Genomic DNA, 26,070 nt, shown 5'->3' on the forward strand with positions numbered 1-26,070 from the left:
GTTGAAAGAATAAAACCTAGCTTGGCGAATGAAATTGCGTGAACGCGATGAAGAAAAAGGGAAGAATGAGTGAACACAAGGGAGATAGATCGGGGGGGGGGGGGAGAATGTTTGAACATCCACCGATTTACGAATGCACGAGGCGTGTTTCGTTCGGTGACAATGCTTAAGTGACTGCAACGAGCGCACGTGTTTCAAAGCGACGAGCACCGCAACAAACGAGAACCTCCCTAACTCGTATCCAAGTCACGTCTCATTTGCCGTATTCAACGACCTATCGATGGGGTATTCTGCGATACAGAAGAAGAAGAAAAAAAAAGAAATAAAGAAATAGAGTGAGAGGAGATTAAAACACAAAGTGGGGAGAAAAATAGCAGGTGCAACGTGATTCGTTCGAATCTAAACCGCGATACTGATTTTACTTATGAATTATTTTATTTCATTTGATATTGCGAAATATATTTATTTTTTTTTCTACGTAATATATAAGGTAGCTATATATTTTAAATAATTAAATTAACTTTTATATAAACGTTTTATAATAATTTATTTGAATAAATTAAAAATTATATCATACATATACACGTATATCTATGATAATTTTTTATCTTACTCAATAAAATATTGATAAATAATTATATTTATATTACATGATAACATATGAAAACGTTTGATGTAATACAAAATAAAAGTCAATCATTATAAAAATCTATTATAAATTTTATTGAAAAGAGAAAATGTGTTTCTAACGAAACAAAACTACAAATTCTGATCTTTCTCCTTAACATTCCAAGCAACGAAAAATTCATCGTGGTAGAAGAACCACCACCAAGAGGTCCCATCCGGAAGTACCGAAAACCGTGATCGGTCGTTCAAAGGGAACGCGCCGGCTACTGGTTTTCTGGTAGCCTTTTGCAAAAAGTCGAAAGTAAGAAAGAAGAGAGGGTGGAAGAGAAGAAGGTGAGGTGAAGTGAATTGGGGGAGAGCGGGGAGGGAGAGAACAACGTCATGTAGCTCTCTTCCAGGACATCGTACGTCAGTGGTTAGAGCCCGTGGGAACGAGAGGGTTGAGACACCTCTCAGGCTCGCGAGAGGGACGCGGCGCCGACCCCAAGTCGACCTGCAGGTAGACGAAGAAGAAATAGAGGAAGAAAAGGAACGAAGAAATAGGTGGAGGAAGAAGGAACGAAGAAAAGGCTTCGTGCGAAGACGAAAGGATACTTCTTTAGGGTTAAAAAGAAGGTAGAGAAGATAGAACTAAGAGGAGAAACAAGGAGGATGAGGGATTTTTAGATTTGCCGTACCGAAAGGAGTTCGAGAGAGATTTAGGATAGCGTGGGGTGCGAGAAGGAGAAAGATTCGAGTTCTATTAGGAAAGAAAACAAAGTTGGAGAAAGAGAGATGGATAAAACGAGGACTATTCTCTTAGGTGACACCGCCGAAATATGTCCGTCGGCATTCCTAGACGTTTTTTCGGCCTTTGTCGAGCGCGCCGTCACTATGTCATCGAGGCCGCTTCTTGGATACTATTGGCCCAATGATCATCTTACGATATTTCTTCGATAGCCACCGATCTACGCTTCTTCTTCTTCCTTTACGACTACATTAATTTTCAATCGATTATTTACTTGATTTTAACAATTCTACAACAATTGTACAATTGTGATAGAAATAAAATGGTTCAAGGATTGTTTCGGTATTGTTAACAAATTATAAAAATTCATATTATTTTGAAATGAACTAACGGTGACCACGTATAAGAAGGAACACAAGGATAAAGCTGATGACAAATGGCAGAAGCGAAGGTTGGCCAAGTAAAATTAATATTCATATTCACGGTTGGGCCATTTATTCCCTCGTTGCAATATCAATAATCTGACCCTAGTAGCTCGTACGAAGGGTAGGTAGGAAAGTTAGGGTAGGGGCATTCGTGGATCCCACGTGCTCGGTATTTAATTACCAGAAATCGAGGGGTGTGCACAAGTGCACGGCTCGCTTTTACCTCTTAAATAGTTTTATTCGTTCATCCCCGAATGGTATCGACGATTTCACGATTAACGATTTACGTTGGATCTATTGTAAACGTGTTTTTAAAAGCTCGTGGAAGAATTTTTTGATTATGAAAAATATTTGTTTTACCAGCTGTGAAATTGTCGAGTTTAAATCTAATATAGAATATTTTTCATTCGATCATCCTATATCTAAACACATTTTGACATTACGAATCTTAATGAATTATCACCGTTGTGTAATACGAGTCGATGGTCACGGTGATCGTTCTTCTTTCCCGGATGACTGCATATCACGTGGCCCTCACGTGGGCTTCCTGCTTGTACTTTTTCCGCGTCTAGCCAGCATATGCACGATTGCGTAACAAAACACACAAATCATACGCACAGCATAAGAAACTCAACAGACTGATTTATGCTCGCGGGGCAATGTTCTGTATCCATCTTGTAAGACACGAGCTAACCCATCGAACCACACAGAACAGGATGGATCTTCCTTTTTCTTTTTTCATTCATTCTTTCAAATATATTCTCATTTCCGGTCTTAGTACTTAAACGAATTAAAAAATGAATTATGAGACGAAAGAAAATGTTACTTATTTTTCTAAGAAACACTCATCGTCACAATATAAGTAAAACTTATTTACCCCGTTAAGCGTATACTACTAGTAAAATAGAAAAATCAATCTGCGATATTGTTTAAAATAATTATATATATTATTTGTTTTATAAACAAATTAATTTCAATGACTTTAATGGGGTCATAAAGATTGTAGTTTATCAAGAATAGAATCCGGAATACGTTTTCTAAGTTAGTATTGCCATAGGAGCAAGGTATCGTTGAACAAAACTGAGCTTGGTAATTACAGGAGGTTGGAAAACGTTAGGTCGAGCGGTAAATCTTGAAGAATCTATCTCTTTCTCTCTCTCTCTTTCTCTGATTCCCTTTTACCTTTCTTCCTCTTGTTCCTCGTACATCTCTTGTTCTTTCCTTATCCGAACATCGAAGCCAGCTAACCCCTCCCAGACGGTTGAAGGATTTATTTTATTATTTGATAGATTTAATGCCGACTACTGTTTATCGGAATCCACGTAAATCAGAGGATCAAAAGGATGTTCTAACAAACTATATAGATATATATATATATATATTCTTTTTATTATAACTTAAATTAATACTTTGTCACGATCATTTTCCCTGTTCCAAATAAAGTCATGACAAATGACGCGTATCATTATTTTTTACTAATAAGACACGAAAACAACATAAATCTAACGTAAATGAATAAGCTCGGTGAAATGGGTTTAGCATGGAAAAAAAAAAGTCGGTAAATCATAAAAGGTCCTAATTCCTGATTTTCTTAAGAGTTCAATCAACAAACATATGTTTCACACGTGATTACACGCAAGTCGATCGGTCAACCACAGTACCGGATCGGTTCTGCTTCTCTCTCTCTCTCTCTTTCTCTTTCTCTGTCTAAGGTGACGATGTTAATTGCTCACTTTCTCATCTCGTTAATGTTACTTCCGTAACAGAAACCGCTTGTGATAATTTAAGAAACATAAGGGAACGGGAAGAACTTATGTAAACGATGCATTCGACGGAAATCGTTCGACGATCGGCGCAGATGGCTGACTTATAAGCATCGAAGATGTTTTTTTTTTGTTCCTTTCTTTCTTTCTTTCTTTTTTTACTCTCATTTTCACTCATGCTATTTTTGACATTAATTAAAAGCTTATCCGGGTTCATGATCTTTAATTTATTTTCTTACACAATTAGTTTGTAAATAATTAAAAAAAAAAATAAATAAAAATAGAAATGTGTTTACGTACCTGCTGCAACAAAAGTTTCTGCCAAAGTATCGATTGTCCACATCTTAATGATTAAAATATTAATATTATTTAATAAGTGAAATTAGAATTAGTACGATGATTAAACTTTTCAAAACTTTCGTATTATGGTGAAAATGAATACAGGAACGTTTAAAAGTAATATGTGATGAGTTTAGGAATTCGTTTTACGAAGACAATTATTATTATTGTGGTACTGACGAATTGTTTATTTGATCATCTGCCAAAGAAGACAGTTTGTCGTTTAAAAGCAATGGCCATGCTGCGCGAAGCGATCGAGGATGTAGGTATAAAAAAGAAACAAAATGGCGACAAATTCGGGTATAATAACTATATCTCTCGTGTTATTTTTTTGTTCTTTGTCTTCTTGGTGTTCATTTTCTTTTTTTTCATTGTGTTTTTCCTTCTTATTATTATTATTATTATTATTATTTTTCTCGTTTAAATTCTCTCGCCGACTAAAAGATGTTCTCGGAATCTTCTCGTAGCGCCCAGCTTTTTATGATACAATAGTAATAGCAATATATAATATTATGGCAAGGTCATTGGTCAATAAATACTTTACTTAAATCGCTCGCATCTAAATTCGCCAAATAACACGCAGAATCGTACCAATTTATCATCCGATGATTTCTCTGACTCTCTCTCTCTCTCTCTCTTTCTCTCGTTCTCTCTCTCTCTCTCTCTCTTTTCCATTTTATCTATTATCACAATGACGATCTAAAATAAAATAAAAACATACGTGTAGATCGTTTTTTCTCTTTATTATTCGATAAAAGTAATCCTTCGTCCGCGATTATTTGGAAACTTTAGATTCGCAAAAATCAGGACAAACTCCCTCAAAAATGTGCGCTTAGAACAGATAAGCTTTCATTTTGTTCTTTTTTTTTTTTGTTCTTTTCTTTTCGTTTTTTTTTTTTTACTTTTCTTTGTTTTCCAACTATTTTGGTCCAACGGATAAAAAGGATTGAAAAAAGAGATATTTCACACTTGCAATTCCAAGTTGACGGAATTTGTCCTCTCGACGATCTAATTAACCTACACGCTATGTGAACTAGAGATTCCTTTTCAGCATCGAACAGCAGTCACTATGAAGGTAATAGTGCGCGCAATCGTTTTATCTCTAATACTATTTTGAGTTTACACTAATCGTAGATCCTTAAAAGATTTAGGTAACACTATGTACACTCCAATTTCCCCTTTTTTCCTTTTAATCTTTCTTGTGTTTTTTTTTTCTTTTCTTTTCTTTTCTTTTTTTTTTATCATTCTGTTTCTCTCGACGTTCCTAACAAAAGTTCATCTCCTTATAATTTATTTAATCCTCCGTTTCGATCGATTAACAATAAAAAGCTCGTAGAGGAAATTCTTGTTTAAAGAACGAACGACGAGCTCAAATGGACTCCTCGTGTTGGAAAATCACGCAGTTCATCATCAGTTCGGTTCGCGAGACCTTCGTATGCTCGTTTCTAGAACCAGTAGAGATCTTTGGAATCCTGTACTTGCGACTCGAGACCTGAAACAAACAATAATGATTAATTAACTTTTTAATTCAGTATTATATAAAAAAGGTTTTCTTTTAATATAACCACTTGACATACAAATAAAATGCTTGTCGACGCGCTTATAGGTTACCATTTAATTTGGATTAATTGTGAACACTCATATACAAATCCAGAAACAGGGTTTTTTATTTTTAAATTTACATTGTTTTATGCGATTTTTTGAAAAAGAGGAATGCATCTTTAACATTCTAAATAACACAGCATTGATGCATGATTGAAACTGCTAATTTAATGGTATATTGAACGTTGTTCGCCAAAGACAGTTCTTGACGTCTCCGAGACGTCAAAGTCTACAATGGCACATGAAATGAATGACGTCTTTCAGACGTCATTGTATGTGAAGTGGATAATAAAATAACGTAAATATAAAAGATAATTATATTTATAAAAGAACGCAAATATGATTTTAATTAATCGTGTATCGAAATATCAAAGGTGCATTCAGAAAACAGACTGACATGGTTGTACCAGTCCGTTCGAATTATTTATCAGCCTGGCGCGTAATAAAAGAAGAGACAACGTTTTGACGGATGCGAGGGTGCAGAACTGGTGATGGCACCCGCTGAGCAACACGGACGGACAAACCGACGGACGAGAGAACGAACATAACCGAACGAACGGACACAGACGGACGAGTTTCGAGCGATGTCACGAGATCGACCAGTTAAGATCTCACGTGTTCCCTTAAGACGGACGCAAGCGGGACGCGCGCGCGACCGCATGCGTCCGAATTTATCTTCCGTACGATCTGGATATCCGAAAGGGTGACCCCGCAGATCTTCGTCCACTCTATGTCAACCTTTTTAAACGATCCTCTTCGATTCCAAATCGATAATGCTGCGTAATCGAGCGAATGTATCTCAACGAAGTATCATTTATGTGAACACGTCGATCGGGACTATTGATCTTTATCTCTGATCGTTGATTATCTTTTCTTATTTTATTGTTCGCTGAATTTTTTCGAAACAATTTTATTGATTTAAATCAATAGCCAGAAAGAAATTTTGAAAAATTCTTTTTATTTTTCAATACATTAGGTTCGTAACTGTTTATTTGGCTCAGCTATTTTCTATTATTTAATTATCGCACGTGTCTAATAATTGTAACTTGTAATTGCAACGCAATAACACTTAAGAAAATGAAGATTATGGATCTTCGATATTGGTGCTTTCATTAAATTGTCTAATGATAAAGTAACGTAACGTCGATATTCAAAAAAAAAGAAAAAAAAAAACAAAGTACTGTGTTACATGGACCGATAACTCACAAGAGATTAAATTCACGTAAGGGTGGCACGTGTCAGCGCGTGGATATCTACCTGCTTCAAAGTCAGCAACGTGTGTGCTCGTCGCGAGAGTAGATTCGTACAAGTGGAAGCACAAAAGATTTGATCGTAGTAGATAGTCATATAGGTATCGTTTTGCTCTTGAACGGTGAAGCTAGAACGGCAAGTATTATTTGATGGAAAGTCACTGAGTTGGAAAATGATCGTAGAAGGTAGCGTGAGAAGGGAAACAGGTTTTCATGCTCACCCGCTTTTACGCGAAAACCTGACGCATGTAACACCGATCTCTCTCTCTCTCTCTCTTTCTCCTGTTTTTTTTTTTATTGACCATTCTATGTAACAATTAATCTCATCCATGACATGTTAGGAAAACTATTGGCTTTATAGTAACTTTCAAATTAGTTTTCTTCATTAAGTAAGTTTTTAGTTTTCTAAAATATAATAAAATTAAGAATACAATGATTCTTGATATTGAAGTAAATTACGTTTCCATTGCTAATGATGACTTGAAATCAAAATTGACCATCAATGATTTACTATGATCATTCCAGAATATATCAGAAATAAAAGGAACATTTTTCTAATATCCAGAATTATTGGCCATAACGATGAATATGATCATCGAAACTGTAATGGGAAATTGGGAGATCACGATCTATTGCTAATAACAGATAATCTTCTTCCCTTTCTTTTCTCTCCCTTTCACGAATATCGAAGGGTCGGCTGGCTTCTGCGGGTGACTCGACAAATACCGGCAATATCATCGACGTTATCCGACGCACCATTTACCAGCTAGTAGTACCTCGTCCATTTTGCCGAGGGTTTGTGAACGATCACGCGAATATGGTCGAAGCGTTTACCAACGTATGTGTGTATTTATACGTGTGTTTGTATTATATGCTTACATGTTCATGCGAAAAGAGTATAAATCGTTTCGCATGTATGACACTTATGGTAAACGTTATTTGGTGGCAACGCTATCGAATTAGAATTCTCTTTCTCTCTATCTCCCACGAAGATTAAACCTGAACGAGTTGGTGTTGTTCAGAATTTCTAATTAGGCGTCCTAATATTCGCCTATAATTTATAGTTTGACATTATGAATATTATGAGAAGTATGTGTGGGAAATATTTTCTATGATCAAAATTAGTTGAACGTATTTCAAAAGTATCCGCATACTTGGATTTATAATATTTATGAAACAATATATATCTACAAATTTATTGTCATCTAGTTGGGTGAAAAGATTTTTTAAATATGCAATAGTGATCAATAAATAGGGTGGATAAATGTTTGAAATAAAGATATAAAGGATATCCAAGATAACATACTTGTCTTTGAAAGCTTCAACTGTTGACTATAAAGTAACGGACGAACGCACCTGTTATGAACGTTTCAGTATTCAATATCACAATATCAAAGAGCAACTGTGAAATGTTGTAGAAGGGAGAAGAGTTCAGAGAGTAAGAGGAAAAGTGGGGAGGAGAGACCTTTCGTAGGAAGTCTAAGGAAACTGGGAGACAAATGTTACTCTTCGAGCATCAAGAATTTCACCGGAGTTTGCCTCAACGGTATAATTATGTTGACGTTGTTGTTTTACTTTGATCGTTACAATATATTTTCGTCTCTAAATAATATAATTATTAAAAATAGATATTTTATCTTAGAATATATAAATATATATTTAAATAATAAGAAGAATAAAGATATAATTGTTTAAAAATATTATCAATAATTTATGCAAAAATTTAATCTCTCGACTGTAAGGGTGAACGACGTATTCATATTCAGTTATGTATACGAGTTGCAAACATTTTTTGAAGGGTTCTCTGATCTGATTATTAAATGTCATTAGAAATTTGTTTTCAATTTATATTGTTACTTATTCTTTTCAATTATCACTCTCTCCTTTTCTTAATTTTGAAAAAAAAACGAATCTTCATATCGGCCGAGTTTAAAGGAGGGTGTAACTTCACAAGTTTCAGGTTGAAGAACACGAATCGAGCGTAGTGATTAAATTAAAACGAACACCCTCGAGTTTGAAAACCGAAGATTCACCCCCTGCCGATCGAACCAACCCTCTTTTAAGGGATGCATACGAAAAGCATTGTGATGACCCGTATCAATGGGGGTCAGAACCCTTCGGAGTTTGGAATCCAATATACTCGTGGTAAAGGAGACTCTCCCCACTTCAACACATCTACAACTTTAGACCCTTTCCAAAACTCATATGCACCAACGTACGATTAATAATTAGGTATTAATCAACAATATTGAAATGATCATCGTAAGCACCACAAAACAGAAATTATCTTGTTTTTCTTTCTATTTTTCTATCTTCTTGATGATGTTCCCTGGCACGCGTGATGTTTTGAACAAAAAAGAAGAAAGCCATTTTATTCATTGTTCTCTATTAAAATTAGTTTAGGGAATCACGAAGTCATTGAGAATGAAAAGGAAACAGCATGTGTGCGTATTCGCGAATGCAATAGGAACCCGTAGGAGAACCGAAACATTCCGATGCTCTCGTGGAATGTTAGATGAACCCTTTCCATAACGGGATGCTGAGTGGGATCGTCTAAATATGGCTAACTCGCTGTAACATGCTCGTAATACACATCTAATAAATAAGTTCTCTCACAAAGAACTAGTAAGTGTCTCTCTATAAAATTATCTAACTATGAAAAACAAATATTTTTATATCGTATCATTAAAAATGTCACGTGATAAATCAAATGATTATTGAATGAAACTATTTGAAATGCGATGCAGTCGTTGTCAAGCACGCTGATGATGATGACGATGATGATAATGATGATCATCATTGGAAATGGCACATATCAAAAGTTTTGCAAATTTGACATTAGATCTGTTGTTTTTCATGTAAATTCTTAAAAAAAAAAAAAAATGATATTTTAAAATTAATTTTAAAAAAAGAGAAGAAAAAAACCTCAAAAAGGAAGAGGGGGGAGGAGAAAAATAAGAAACGAAAGGCGTTCGCCGATCTGGCAAAACTCTCGGTTCGCCGGTCTGTCTCACATCGAAGGAGAGGAAAGCAGAGTTCGAGAGATCGATATAGCCGGTGAGTCGACCACTCCCTCCATTCGACAAACTGACCAATCGAGGCTCACTGGCCATCCCCGTGCTGACTCCCGGCAGCCGAGTGCTGCGACGGTGTCTCTCTTTTACGTTCTCTCTTCTCTACCTCTTTTACTGGCTACCAACACGGTTATATGCGAACTGTGGATTACGTGACGTCAGTGTGCGACGCCATTTTCGAGGCGCGTGCCAGAAAGCCTCCGGAGTAACGTTGCACCCGCCAACTGAATACTTCCCATAAAATCTCCCGCGTCTTCAACGTCTAGTTGAGTATCATCTACTACGATCGAGAGCCGATCATCGATCGTTCTAATTTAACCGATGGATTCCATTGAAGTTGAGTACATATTTTAGAAAAATCAATTATTTCGTTATAACTTTTGAAGATTTTCATGGGTTTCAACAAAAAACCCATATCATATATTTCTATAACAAATTAAGAACAAATCTAAAATGAAGAATACTTTGAATGAAAATTTATAATTTCAGTAATTTATTTTTTTATCCCACGTGCAATTTATGGATAACTAAATATAATTCCTGTAGAAGGCATTCACACACAACTACCTTTTGAAATAAAATGTAAATGAGACTATTTTAAAAGCTACACGCGTGACGTTCCAATCGTTCGACAAGTAGAATAGAGATTCGAAAGAGGTTTTGGTTGGTAAGGAAAAAAAAACGTCGAAGGGTGGCTCGTTCGTCGACACCTTTACGTTCGTCGGATAAAAGAGAATCGGCACTTTTTCCTATCCTCCTGGAAGGACATCGAGTGGCGAGCTCGTCGCACGAAACTGTCGCAACGAAAAGCAATGCGATCACGAGAAAGAAGTCTTGCCCGCTTTTTCACCCGAACGAGCATTTCGTATATCGTAAGCGAGTAGTCCTATCTTGGAATCTCGAAGGGGGCGGCGTCTCGGAGGACGCAGAGAATGAGAAGAAGGAGAAGAAGGATAAGAAGGGTGGGAGGGTAAGGAGGAAGATAAAATTCGGGCTTTGATTTAGAGACTCGTACCGACGCAAGGAGGCGGCGGCGGCGGCGCCGGGCCGCTTACCGTGGCCGCATCGTACCGCTTTCGTGCTTGGAAGCAATACCTTTCTAAAACCCGGTTCCGGTCTTTCCTACTACTTGTTTGTCTGATATCGTGAAAATTATCGTGAATCTAAATGATCTATAATGTCGACTAAAGAAGACAAATTATACTGCAATACTATTGTTACCTGAACGAATATAAATTATCATGTAAATGAAAATTGTATGGATAATTTCGCGATTAAATAAAAATAACGTTAACTACTACGATTTTGGTTTATTTGTAACTAATCGTGTGGAGGGGGTTGATGGGGGTAAATACAATTTTGTTTCAATAACTTTCTATCAGCGTGCCGATAGAAACACGCGAAATGATAAATTATTCATTTACGTCAGTTCGAATTTGTCCTCCGATGAGGAGGACGAAATCGACGATCGTTGAGAAGTAGGGAGAAACTCGGGAGGGGTGGTGGTGGTTGTGGTGGTGGTGAGGGTGGATTAAGTGGGGATAGTGCCGACGACCAAGATGAGAAGAGAGTCAGTCGGCGTTCTCTCTGACTCTTCACAAACGTCAGCCGGTAATTGCGATTTATTTCTCTTAATAGCGCTTAAACGCCGACCAATTTATTCCGTTCGAGTTAATTTTACGCAATTATATAATTATCACGAAAGAAGAGAAAGAGAGAGAAAGAGAGGGAGACTAAGATCGAAAGAAAAAGATACGAGTACCAGATCGTGTATATACGTAACCTAATCGAGAAGACACAATCGCAAGATGTCGTAATGGTCGACACTTAAATTTAAAGACAACGCAACTTCTGGTTAACCCTCCGACGGTCTCCTGTCATTTCGCCGATGTATACTCGTTAACGAGGGAAACTATCACTTCGATTGAGCATCGATTAAAATCTTTTGACCGATTCTCTTCGAATTCAAATCTGTTAATCATTTAGGTATTTAAAATAAGTCACAATAATATTAACTTTTACGAAATTAAATAATATTTTTATCGACCAGTAATTTTCGTAGGATCAATGTTAACGATTGTAATACATTGGATAATTAATTATCCTGATATAAGATAACAAAATAAAGATAATTAATTAAAGACAATTCTTAAGATCAAAGAAATGATCACTTATGCGTAGTATGAGAAAAAAAAAATTGTCGAATAAAGGAGAACACACACACACACATTTGGAAGAAACTTCTGTTTCAATTATCTGGAATCACATAAGACTGTAATTAATTCGAACATTACTGGGAAACTCGAGACCAATCGAGATCGCGCAAGATCGCGGATTCGTTTAGCAATTTCGTTACTTTCCCGCAACGATACGTTTTGCCACAACAAGTCCGTATTTATTTATTCATTAATTTCGAGAAGAGAAGTCGAGTTTGGGATTACTTGGAAGGAGGGAGCACAGAGAATGAGTTAGAGAGAGGTCTCTTACAGTAGCACACGCCAACTCGAAATGTTCGAATAGTGAACGTTGTCGGCATTCCGCTAAGCAAATTCTTGAAAACTCGTTTGGTCGGTCCGGCCGCTTGAACCAACTCTCAATCTACACCGTAAAAGCCAGGCACGTGTGTAAGAGCTAACCGTCTCCTAAATTGGCCCTAAGTCCCAACTTGTTCTCTCTCTCTCTCTTTCTTTCTCTTTCTCAAACGTAGAATACATACTTCAAACAAAACAATAGAATTTTGATCAATTTGTCATCGATGTTCAAACAAGATTCATTTATTTCATCACTTTACAACAAATTGCTGTTTATGTTGTACACCGGTATCATTAACAATAATGTTTAAATGTATGAACTCAAAAGAATGAAGTAAAATTTCTTCAGAGAGGGTTGAAGGCATGGCTGCCACGCGTTGAATCAGTGACATCTGGAGGGATGATAGCAGGGAACGGAGGTCTTTTATCGATTTTGAAGACTCCACCTCGCTAAACCTTACGATATCAAAATATTTGTATTTCATTTTCTCTTTCTATGTCTATAAATATGAACTTAATCATTTTTATTATTGACAAATGTAATTTTTAAAGTATCCGTCACAAATTCTCTCTATAATAAACAAATATTTAGATGATACTTTTCACGACTGAAAAAAAACAAAAAAATAAGAAGAAGAAAAAACAATTTAAAGTTAAAAGGGTAATGATTGACATTAAAAGATGTAACAAAAAAAAATCTATCCAAAAATAGGAATAAGTTTGTTAGAGGGAGACGAAAAGGACGAAACAGAAGGCGTGTATCCCGAATACCGGCGTGCAGACAGATGGGAGTGGTCTCCGCAATCACGATGGGCGTGGTGTTTTCACGGCATGTTGCAGCTGCACCCCGCAATGCAACCACGAATCGTGCAGTACATTTACATACAAACGTGCAAGCAAATTGTGCGAGAGCCTTCATCCAAGCTACGGCTTATTTAACGTGTTGGAGTGAGACCACCGTTCTTTCCATTCTTGTTTTTCTTACTTGACCCCACCTATTAAGTCTAACTTTAATTTACTACTCACTCCTTTGGATATCAATAAACCCGCACATCTAAATGCATTTTTGGTGTAACAACACTTTTCTACAACTTTCGTTCACACGCCTTGATGGATTGAAAAAAAAAAAGGAAAAAAGATTAAAAAAAGAAAGAATCAAGTTCTGCGAAACTGGTTACCTGAACATTTTTATGTCATTTATGAAATGAAGAGATACACTGCCGAGAGAAGCGGTTTTTCTTGATTTCGCGAGCTTCGTAAAACGATTGAAATTCTTTAACTTATTTTATGTACTTTCTCTCTCTCTCTCTCTCTCTCTCTCTCTCTCTCTTTATCTTCAAGAGCAATCGTTTAAAGTAAGTGACCACAAGACGTTTCAAGACAGTTCAGACTTGTCTTGGTACACTTACAAACGGTGATATTAATAATTAGTAATGGAATTCTAACTACTTGAAGAACTTCAAAATATTTTAAATAAATTCATATATGTATTACCTGAAAATTTAATGAAAAGTATAAGATATGTCAAAATTATTTCAAATTAAAGAAAAATAAAATCAACGACAATATTTGGAATGTCCAAAAGAAACTTACTTTTTGTTCCGAAGAACAAATCGGTTTGTTTGCTAAACCGATTAAAAACAAAAAAAAAACGAAAATAAAAATAAATAAAAAGGGAAAGATAAAGAGAAAGAAGAGGATATAGTCGTCGAGAGAAAGTTTAAATCGCGTATACTGCAAGACAGCATCCCGTTGAAGAGAAGCAGAAGGGATCGGAAGATGTAATCGCAAAGACGACCAAGAAGAGTGCCGCGTGTATCCTCTCTCGGAGAGCGTCGAAGCGGTCGTAAGAGCTCGAGTTTCCTCGTCTTATATAATCCGTAGCAGAACGGATCGCCTTTTTGCTTGAACGTGTCCCGAGCACCTCGCTTCGAGCGAAGCGAAATGTTTTACGGTCCGGTCGGATCTTTTTGCTATCCTCCTGCTTGCGTGGATTTCGGCGTGGGAGAAAGACAGAGAGACAAAGATGGAAGAAAACCAAGTGAAAGAGAGAAAGATAAACACTCACGCATACACACTGAAAGAGAATGAGAGAGAGAGAGAGAGAGAGAGAGAGAGAGAACACGCACTATATCGACCGACTTGGTCCCCCATTAAGCTCTTATTAATTGCGAGCATCTGAGGGACCGCTCAGCCTTTCTTGCTCTACCTGGACGCCATTCTGCTCGAAGAAAGCCGACCAACAATCTCGGCTTCCTTTTGCAAACTTTGATCGACCGCTTCAACGAGGATTTTCATATAAATAAGAAGTTGGGGCTACTCTACGACCTGGAATCCCTTATTTCTTACTTGCAAAAAAGTCGAATCGTTTGGTGTAGAAAGGGGGATGATGCAGAAGTGATACACTTTTGTTTTTTTCTCCTCGTCCATCCCACGAACACTTATCATTCTAATTTCGGTCAGATTATTGGAATACCACGGAAGGATTGTAATTTTAATGAAACGTTTTGTATCGGTGCGTAAGTATACCCATTTACCTTGGTATTATATTGAATTTACTTAATGTGTGGGTTTATAAAAAAGAGGGGGTTGATAATACTTACCGGAGAGGGAGGCATAAGGACCATGAGGGTAAGGCGGCGCCGAGGAAACGTCAACGAGCGACTGAGAGGGCGTTGCCGACGTCCAGTCCTTGTAGGATGCCGCGGCGTGCACGTGGTGTGCCGCGTGGTGAGCCGCGTGGTGAGACGTGTGATGTCCTCTCGCACTACCCAAAAGCAACCCGCTGTAACTCGCCGCAGCGGCCATGTTATGCTGATGATACTCGTGCACCGCTCTGGAACCGGGAAGAGATTTCGATTAAGGCCAAGGTAAAGAAGATGGATAGAGGAAGAGAAGATCTGTGTAGCGAGAGTTAAGGTCGTCAGACGGGGGTAGAAGATGGTTTGGGTGGGAAGGGACAGGAGAAGAAGGATGAAAACACAAGAGGAAGGTTCAAAAAAAAAAAAAAAAAGAAAAAAGACAAAATGAGAGAGAGCGAAAAAGAAGAAGAAAAAGAAAGAGGGAAGAATTCTCGATATCGTAGCCTCTTCTCAAGCACGGTGACAGACTAGTAATTTATACGACGGTCCCGCTCAGCATCAGTGCTAAAGATCTTCCCCCTTGGTACCTGCTGCTCCCGACGGTTTTCTGTATTTTTCACGTCCACTTCGTCCTTTGACTCTTTTTTTATTTTTTTTTTGTTTTGTTTTCTGTTATTTTTTTCTTCTTTTCCTTTCCTTTATTTTCTTGTATTTTCTTTTTCTTTTTCTACTCATTTAACTCGGCTCGGATATACACCCGAGGTTCTTGCTTTTATGATTCTTTATTTCTTTATCAAGATTAACTTTTGTCGCCACGAGATTTCTGCATTTGGTCCTTGAACCCGTGAACGCATAGTTTTGCAGTAGGTTAAATGAGGATGATCGGAAAGTACATCAAAATGATCAGTTATTTAATGAATTATAGAGCTGACCTATGTTGGTATGGGCCATAATGTGCGTGCCATGGATCCGCTGGATACTCATAGACGTCGCCAGGATGTTGACTATTCCAAAAGGATGGTGGGAAGTTTCTCATCGACATAGGAGAGATATTTTCTGTAACAGAAATCAACAAAAATATTCCTGTCAATATTGTCAACAAATTTGTCGACTTGATAATCACCATAATATCCTGTATTCCCGATCTTGACAATATCCCTAACTGAAAGATCGCACTGTATTCTGCAGACCTAAATTGTACAGGTTAAAGAGCAAGAGAAAGCGTTTATTAAAATATTTCAGCGTTTTCCCACGAACATTTACGCGATCCTTTGGAAGGTTTTAGGGTTTATAAACGAGTGGTAGTTGGACTCCCACGGGATCGAACCGCGCGACAGAAGGGTACCGCTCGGTTGTTTTACAAGCACCCACTTCGAAGCCAGAAGCTTGTCCCGTGTATTCTCCCGCGGTTCCACCATGGTTTGCTCACGAGATTCCTCTTTTTTATTCTTTTCTTTTTGCCTTCTCTACTCTTTCTTTCTTTCTTTCTTTTTCCTTTCTTTCTTTCTTCCTTCCAATCTCCGGGACTGACCAATCCGAAAGTGTGGTCGAAGGTTGGATCAACAAGATCGATCGCAAGAGACAATTTATTTTTCTGATTCCAAACTCGTGCCATTCCAATTTAACTCACTAGGATCTACCGACATAAGTCATCATCTCTATTTACCATTTATAATCTGATAAAGTTATCGATAAATACGTCGGCATCGTCAATCATCATCAGTGACATGAGCAAGTCAGCGGGATACTGTGTGACTGGCGCTAGTACTTCTGAGAACTAAAAAAGAAGATCTCGTAGTCTTCTAACTTGTTAAAAAGCGTCGAATCATCGTCGTTTAACAATGTGGACATCATGAATTTGATGACCAATCGAAAAGAAATCTTTTGGGTTTGTTAGCGTATCGGTTTCGCCCTGGTAACTCTACTAACACTTTCGCCACATAAAGAAGCCATGGATCGCATTGTTTCCCACGCATGGAATGTCGTCGAAGCATGATCAGAAGGAAAGAGAGAGAGAGAGAGAAAGAAAAGGATAAAATATGCTTTTCCAAGTTGTGTCCAACGCAACTGGTCACGGATTGCTTGAGCTAAGGATTTATTATAAAACAAGATAAAAGTTTCTACCGAAGTTGACACGAGTTAAATAGTTTTCTGAGAGTTCCACGAAGCTTCCAATATCGAGTAAATCGAAGATAGATTGCTTTTACATATCCCCACCATGCACTACGAGATCCACCATGGCCATCCCCTTTCCTTCTCCTTCCTTAGATTCACGGCGATCGTCGGTACCCACTGGAGAATGTCCTTTATTTATTAACGCAATTAAAGAAACAGAGTGTCGAGCGTCCGCGCTTGCCTTTCTTCTCTGCCGATGCCGCGGAGGGGACGAGGGATTCCCTCTTTCCCTCTCTATTTCTTTCTCTCTCTCATTCTCAGGACCGATATGCGGATGGAACACGGGCTGCTCTTCGGCCCCTGTCAGAGTCAGATGTGCCAATAAGCGTGGTAAAGCGCGTACAAAGGATAAAAGGATTTCGAATCGGCGTTCCTTTATCGGCAAGGATTCTGCGTGTGAATCTGATTCTTTTTTTATTGTTTCCTTTAGTTCGGGGCACCTTGCATAAGCTAGTAATTGAGAGAATTCCTTCAATGTTCCTACAAAATCATAATGTTCGTTGCTTACAATCCATCTTTACATATATTTATCTGTGAATTGTATTATCTTGATATACAGTAGTATGGAAGATGTTTCTTTCTTTGCATATTTGTAATTTTAACTGATGAGGACCTAACTCTGATCTCCTCGTTAATATTTGCAAATTGGCTTGATCACCCTACTCAACTTGAATCTAATCAGAATGACAACTGCGAAGAAGCCACTTAGGAAAGAGATGGAAAGGGGGAGGAGAGGATTTTTATAAGTTCATGTAGGAGAATTAACGAGGAGTGATCTGGTTAGAGATGAGATCTGGCGTAGATCCATGAGATAGCTTTTATAAAGACGTTCGGCGAGACGCGATTCGTCAAAACGTAACGGAGAGCAGATTGATGTGCCGCTGCGACTGGACAGCTTGTTATTTCGATTCAGAGTCGGCATGTATATACCGAGAAGAGAAAGAGAGTAAGTAATAGGAGTTGGAGTTGGAATTGGAGGTGGAGAAGAAGACGAAGACGAGGACGACGACGACAACGATGATTTGACTCGGATGTATCCGCCTTAAGCTTTCTCGTCCGTCGCTTTGAAGGCACTTCGTGTCAAGTAATTGCGTTTCTGTTACGCCTCGCGATGGGATACGGGGCGTTAATTTGACGCCAACGACTGGAACGATGCGCTCAATTTCTCGAACTCAGAGCAATATTGCCCTTTCGAATACGCCCATCTCACTCGACCTTTTCCCTTCAAGCACGTAATTCCTCTAACGTCTGTCCATTGCTTTACACTATCTTTTACAATATAAGTATCATTAGTTGAGTTAGTATTCAGATATGTTATACATCTACGTAGTATACCACAGGGATACCAAATTAATTATACTTCTTGATTGTTCGATCAATTGGAAAAAATGCAATTCTACGAAACTGACTTTCTTCAAGATTATCTTCTATTAAAATAAAATATACGATTTCACAGAAAGACTCTGGTAACATGCGATAAGACAATTAACTTTATACGATTTCGATTCCATATCAATAAAATTCTAGATTACTCGTTTATAGTATGTTGAATTTCATGAGAGCATTAGATCGCACATCGCTTAGATATCGAAGAGATTCCTTAGATTTAAGACGAGTCTTGATGTTCGTCGGTAAGTGTACGGGCAAAAGGTTTTATCGTCTTGCCGTATCACTCAGCCGTTCCTGTACTGTAACCCGTATCATTACCTTGCACAGTTAACTTACGTCGTTACCGCTACCGTGGTCGTTCGCTTGTAGGTACCCTTACCGAATAAAAGCTGTACCGAATGCGCATCGAGAGAGAAGAACGCCCCAAATTGAAAAAGAATATAAAAAGATTGTGAAAAAAGAAACGAAGGAGGCACGATTAAAAGCGCTTACACCGCGACAAGTTTGTAACGAGCAAATTCTTTACTCCGAAAAAAGATTTACGGCATTCTGTACGATTCACATTAATTAATGAAAATTTATGGAAGATATGAAGGAAAAGCCAGACTTTTGATATGCTTTAAAATTCAAACTTTGTTATCTTTTACACCAAATAAAAGATCATTCCAAAAATTCTTTGTTAAGATTTGCAAAAACAAAAATGCATATTGATACAATACGTTGTATCAAACATTTGAAAAAAAATCTGAATAAGACCGAAATATCTCACTTGTTAGAAATCGAAACGTTTAACCAGTTTCTCTTTTAACAGAAAAAAAAGGACGATCGATAAATCGTCGTAGATTCGAGGGGGTCAACGAGAAAAGGATGTGGCCGATCTGTATACGAAATCCCTTCGTCTCTTCTGTTTCCTCGATAAACATGAGAGAAGCTCTCTCCACTGTTCAGGCAGCGTTCAGGCCTTTTACGTACGTTAGCCGGCATACCGCGGCTAAAACTGTCTCCTGCTTTCTCTCCCGTTTGTTCTCTCTCTCTCTTTCTCTTTCTATCTCTATCTATCCGCCTATATCCCTCTCTCTTTCTCTTCTTCTTCTTACCCTCGTGGAGAGCACGAGGTTTGCGTCGTGCATCTTAAGGCCCGCCAGTGGAAGCTCTTAATTTACCTTTGCTACAATCTCGTGGTCGTGGAGAGATGCTGAAAGAGAAAGAGAGATAGAGAAAGAAAGAGTGATAAAGACAGGGAGAGGAGTAGAAAGACAGCAAAGAGAAAGAGAAAGAGAAAAATAGAGAGAGATAGAAAGAAAGAGAGAGAGAGAGAGAGAGAGAATAAGTTGAGGTACAGAAGCAGAGGTGCGCAAGGCACATAACAATTAGGTCGTGTTGTCTTGAATTCTAAGCAGGCTAGTGAACTGATCCTGAGCACCGAGTGCGGGATAAATGCGGCCTTAAACGACACCGATATAGACGGACCGCTAACGTCGACTGCGCTTGCCAAATCCTCTCTACCCCACCTCCAAACTTCTTCTTATTCTTCTCTTCCTCTTTTTCTTCTTTTTTTCCTCCTCTTCCGCCTCGACGACAGTCCCGTGATCCCCGTCGCGATGTTCCACGCTCTTCTCCGACTCCGCACCCTCCCCACCCCATCCCATACCCCTACGTCACCAGAAAGCCAGGTTTTAAGTCTTCGAGTACCGACGACAAGGACGGTACGATTGTTACGGGCCTTGTTAGCGTTGTCGCAAGCTAATGGCGTACTTTATTACCAGGGCTTCGCATTTCCTTCCAAAAGACGACGTTGTCTTGGATGCAAGACGAGATTGAACGTTAGCAACCTCTTTTTCATGTATTCCAAAACGCTTTTCTTCGATGCTTCGAGCAAGTACTCGTATTTTTTTTCCTTTTTTATTACTAGTACTGTATCAAATTTTTTGTATAAACATTATATATTATTTTGATGAAGTCTTAATGTAGTATAAAATAATTGATATGTATTTTAAAATGTTAATGTGTTAATAAATTAAAGAAGATTTGTGAACACACCTTTGGGCTTGTCATGAGCCAGTGCCCTTTGGAAATGTTCTTCAACCTCTGATGCGGCATCCCCTCTGTAATTATTGAAGATGACGCAATTTGCACTGACATACTGCGCCCTACTTTCGCCATCGTCCGAATCCTCCGCTGCTGTAGCAGCCCCTACTATAAATCAATTTAATCATAATGTATTTTTAAATAGTGAAATTATTTTTTATTTAAATGACCACTATTATTATGTACAACATACCGTCCGTCGATCTGTCATCGTCGAGGGTTCGCGAAGGTTGCGATGTGGTAGTCGCTAGGGGTGGTCGGGGTTGGGGGGTTGGTCGAGGTGATGCTGGACTCGGTGCTGATCCCACCGAACCCGCGCTACTTGGTTGACCTTGTGGTACACTACCTCCACCACCACAAAGTTCCAAACCCGCTGCTTCCAAAGACCTTTGGTGTACGTTCAACTGTAAAAATAAAGGTGAGTGTGATATTATTGGCGCAGCATTGCAAAATAACATTGCACATCGGTTAGGCAATGGATGATATTGTGACTCGTCTTCTTATTCTGTACCTATTATTGAATCAAACAAAGTACTAAACTTGACTACTTGAGACGAGTCCAATAACTATGTCGAAATATTTGTTATTGGCTCGTTATAGAAACCCCGAAAACATTGTAATATATATTAATGCAACGCGTCATACTTTAAGATCCAACATTGTCAATGAGGAGAAAATGAATCATACGTTAATTCCGAGTTCTTGAGATAGTTTTAATCGATTCGTTTAAGAGTCCTCCGATGCCAGAGGACGAATCAAAGAGAGAGAGTGAAGTGAGATCCATTGAGCACATAGCGACGCCGGCCGTCGGTGTTCATCGTTTCTCCCGCCCTTCTTGCATGGACTGCAAATAACGCGAGAGCTATGCTATGCGTACCAGCATCGTCACGGCCGTTGGCAATGAGACCAAATAGGACGTAATGCTCACTATTCATTAGATCCTAGCGATGCAAATGCCACGGCTGGTCATAGCATTCTGTTCGAAATTTTTTTCACGACAATCCTACGCGTAAGCAATTAAGAGTGCGCCAGAGAAAAAGACTCGGTCCAACTATTCGACCGACAACGAATCGTCGAAAGGTCCTTTGGCCATTTCACTCATCGTCGATTAACATAGCGAGTGACGCGATTTTAGAGTGAGTCTCGGTAAGTTAGAAATATAAAAACAAGACTCTGGCGAGGACTAATGGCTAAGTCGAACCGAGGATTCACATGATATTCGTTATATCCTTAGCAAGGGTATCTCGTTCAAGGTGTTTCTCCATTACATCGATCCTGCAGATCGTTTCGAACACGATCGTAATGACCCCAGGAACCGTACTGCTAGTACGTGCCACTTGCATACCTGCACGACGCGCACAACACGATGATAAAAGACGCGCATTTACAGGCGCGTTTCCAACGCACGCATCCCGGGCCCGTATACATTCCCAGTAGCCATTGTTGTTTCCAAGAGCTACCGCCTATAAATCTAAGAAGTCTGTGCGACCGGACGATGGGCTTCTATGATTTATCGATCTTGTCTGATCAACTTAAAACGATATACCAATAAGTAAAATGTACTTATAAGATACCTCGCTCGTATTCTTATCAAATTACACATATCGTATATTGAATATTGTCAATTTGTATTATAATTGTTTCCGTTTAAAATCGTCTCACGTCATATTTCTAAATAAAAGTTTCTTAATGAGACCAGAAGAATGTGTGATCTTCTTTATTTCTCAACCCCATTTATCCGAGCCTTTGTATAAAACAAGCAGCAAGCTTCATCGTTCCTTAAAACGTTATCTTCTTCATCTATGCTAACACAGCTGGATTCTAATAAAACACTCGATCCAAGGAAGACCGTCCATTATCACGTTAAGATCTTAGCCTTCTCGAAAAAAAGTCCCATTCGTTTGATCAACAAATCGCCTATCGGGCCTAGCTATTTACGAATCGGAATAATCCAACTTATGGGAATAGACGTTTCTAAATGGCGATAGAGTTTTTGGAAAAGAAGAAGAAGAAGAAGAAGAAGAAGTAGAAGTAGAAGGTTCCTCTTAAGTAGTAGTCGTCGCGACACTTTGGTTCCCTTCGTTCGTCGCTAGTTGACAGGGAGCCTTTCGGCATATATATCGAGCCAACCACGTACCCCGCCTAACCAATTACATCCATACATCAGTGGCGGGTAGAAGCGCACGGAAATAAGCTGACGGTGATGTATGCTCGTGCAGCACACACGAGGGTTAGCGGGGGTGCAGGAGTGTGCTTCTATTCGAAAGTTCAACGGAAAGGAAGACTAAGACTAAGTAAGACTGAGACTAAGACTAAGACGACTAAGACGACGACGAAGATGGCGAGATGTTATCATTATCTACTCTAATAAAGCTGGACTCTGCATTCCATGTGGTAGTACATCACCGCCACGATTTTCAAAGTGCAAAGAGAGAGAGAGAGAGAAAGGAAAAAAAAAGATATAGAGAAAGTTTCGTAAAGAGAACGCCGAGTGACGAGCGCTTTCCTGGCGATTTCACGGAAAGTACACTCGATCACTCGCGTCCTCCAACTCAATGACATCCTCCTCGTCGCTTCCTCATTTTCTCTTTATCCATCGTATTCGTGGAATCCTTCGTAGAAACTGGTCTGATCGAAGGAGTAACAGAGAAAAAGAACGAGTCCAAGTTGAGAAGTTACTGTTAGAAAATATTGCAAATGGATGAAAAGATAAAAAAAACTAACGCTACGAATCGTCTTAAACGATAATGTTACGATAGCAAATTATTATATGTCTAAGAGATGACGAAGTGTCCCACGTGGAGATTCAATATCGTTCGAGCATCCCGATTCAATTACATTGGATTGCATTGGAGCTAAAGAAGAGTCATCATTTACGAGGATAAAAGTATAAAAGAGATAAAATCGAGGATCAGCGAGCCCTCCATAGATTACCACCGGTGGAACATCTAGTGTTGCTTGGACGACAATGTGGTAATTAATCGAAGCAAGCCTGCTTCCAACAACCTCCCGTTTCCCCGTCTCTCTTTTTCTCTCATCCTATCTCTCTTACTCTCTTGTTTCTTCAAGGTGCACTGGCTTCCTTCGAAACGGTCCACGTTCTCCATGGCTAAGGAGAAGGAGGTGCTGGCTCTAGCTGGGAGCAAGAGAGAATCAGAAAGAGGGATAGAGAGAAAGAGAAAGAGAGAAAGAGAGAAGGAGAAAGCTGCTCGCGGCCTTTCAAAGCATTCCAAAGCACGAGCGCCTCTTCCACTCGACCTCAACCCACCCCACTTCCAACCCCACTCGATCCCAGTACCACCACCGTCACCACCACCACCACCACCACCACCTCCGCCGCCGTCTCCGCGCCTACATCGAGTCACTTCGCGAAAGCCAAAGCCCGCGTCTTTATTTCTTTCCCTTTTGTCTTATAGATCTTTGTATCTCTGTATCGGGGTTCAACTCTTCCCGTTCCAGCCCATTAAAATACTTGATGCCTCGGACGAGGATTTGAATTTACGATTGTCCCAAAGTGCAGATTCGATTGCGAAAATCGAATTTGCACTTTCATCAATTACCGTTCAACGAGAGATAACAATAAAAAATAAAAAGAAACAATGATAATGTAAAAAAAAAAAACAAAGAAAAGAAATATCTTTGGATTGTAAATTTACGATTTGAGTAAAGCGTAAAAAAAGTAATGTCATCGAATAGAATGAAATTCGGACGATTACATTCGTCACAGAGGATCGGTGTAGATGGTGTAAAAGCGGACAGCTCACATCGATTCGAAAGGAGATCGGCGGCCTCGCGAGATCTTTCCTTCGATTCCCACATCAATTTAAGTCAAACCTGGAAGAGGGAGATCTTCGTCAATCCACTCTTAGTCTCGTTGTCTCTTTCTTTCGTGTCCTCCTTCGTGGAACGGTAGCTCGAAACGGGAGAAAAGGTTTCGAACGACCTAAGGAAGAAAGGACGAACAGAGAAAAGAATAAGAAGAAACAGAAGAAGAAACAGAAGAAGAAGAAGAAGAAGGAAAAGAGGATGATGGTGAAGAGGGTAAGAGAAACGTAGGGAGACGGTAACAAGCTACCATACAGCTACGGGGTATCTCGCAATTTGTTTGCTGGACACGACCATTCGTCGACACGATTCTCCTATCTTCCACGAAGATGAGAGAAGTCCGAAGTCCTCTCGCTCTCGCACTCTCAAAGCCTTGGATTACGACTATCGATAAGGTACCGCTGAACGAGTTCCCTTTAGTTAAGTTTAGTTCATTAGCAAACTCGCCAGGTGGACGATGGAACGATTCCCCCATCCGTTCGACAAATTACAACGAGATCGTCTCCACCCCTTTCGATTCCCGCTACTCCTCTCTACACCAAAGTGCAACTCCTTCTCTTACAACTTTACGATTCTTCAAAGATCTTTTAATATAATCTGTTACCGACTGTATTATTATTTATTTAATTTTATATTTTTTATAATTTTTTTTTTTTTATAGATCTCACATTAATTATTTGCTATTTCCACGAACGCAATTAAACGTTTATTAAATGCTTCGAGAGAAGAAAAATTAAAACACCCATTCAAAGATCGGTATTGACACGTTGGGATAAAATGAAAAAAAAAAGAAAAAACAAAAAAAAAAGAAAAGAAGAAAAAAAAAGATGCATGTGTTCTCTTATCGTTGTACTAGACGATAAAAATCATATGAGACATCAAAAATAATTCAGTGAGGAATTTTAGGCTCGCGTAGATTATAGCAGCCGGTTAGATCCTATCGATAGACTCCCAGGTATTTTCTCCTAAAAGTGGAAGCGATTAATGAACCTTCTCGCACCGGTATTAACTACTCCTCTACAAGCGTATAGATATGGGTTTTATTTTATAGGAGCGTTTAAGCGCTAGCGCACGTCAACGGATGACTAAACGGTGCACCGCCCGCCGATAACGATACGCATCGGTAAAAAGAGTAGGAAAAGAGTGAAAAAAGATCAAACAGGTTGGCATTCGTTTCGTGTAAAACTCAGGCGGCGAGTAGAGAAACAGAAAAAGAGGGAGAGAAAAGGGGGAGGAGAGAAGTTTTGAGTAATGTCGCCGACTTGCTAAATAAATGTATAAACGTATCCGAGGGCACCTTTGGTCAAGATTATCTTCTTGTAACAAAACGTTAGAATACACTTAAAATGATCAACAAGTTAATGAATTATTTAGTCTTTCTTATTGCCACAAAAGTTCACTTTTATCCCTCAGCAATTTATAAACTTTTTACATGTATTCTCCTTTCATCTTAAACCGCTTTTACGTTCATCTCCGTTTGTCACGCACCTATGGTTAAGTCATTCCATTAATATAAAATGTAACTTATTAAAGTTTACAATAAATAGTTTACAAACTATACGAAATTAGCTACTGATTGTGTTAACAACCTAACTTCATACGAATGGATTAACCAACAACGTTTTTTTACCTCGATCTCAATATTGTCTCTACGAAATCGGTCATCCTTGGAA

General features: G+C 38.8%; 1 protein-coding gene across 2 annotated transcripts in view; it reads right to left on the reverse strand.

The window, feature by feature from the left end:
- Positions 1–4,042: 4,042 nt before the first annotated feature.
- vg (transcription factor vestigial) overlaps positions 4,043–26,070 on the reverse strand; it is a 59,906-nt gene continuing 37,878 nt past the window's right edge. The window contains exons 2-6 of one of the 2 annotated variants that reach the window (XM_089174876.1): positions 20,766–20,976; positions 20,525–20,677; positions 15,853–15,976; positions 14,942–15,174; positions 4,043–5,373 (exon numbers count right to left, since the gene is read on the reverse strand). In XM_089174876.1, coding sequence (XP_089031002.1) covers positions 5,327–5,373; positions 14,942–15,174; positions 15,853–15,976; positions 20,525–20,677; positions 20,766–20,976 — 768 coding nt within the window. In that variant the 3' untranslated portion in view covers positions 4,043–5,326. Of the gene's footprint in view, positions 5,374–14,941; positions 15,175–15,852; positions 15,977–20,524; positions 20,681–20,765; positions 20,977–26,070 lie in introns of both variants that reach the window. The other variant, XM_015318120.2, reaches the window with a different exon arrangement.

This window comes from Polistes dominula, unplaced genomic scaffold, assembly GCF_049000335.1.
Source record: "Polistes dominula isolate Pdom_NZ unplaced genomic scaffold, Pdom_raw_medaka contig_16, whole genome shotgun sequence".
Classification (NCBI taxonomy): domain Eukaryota; kingdom Metazoa; phylum Arthropoda; class Insecta; order Hymenoptera; family Vespidae; genus Polistes; species Polistes dominula.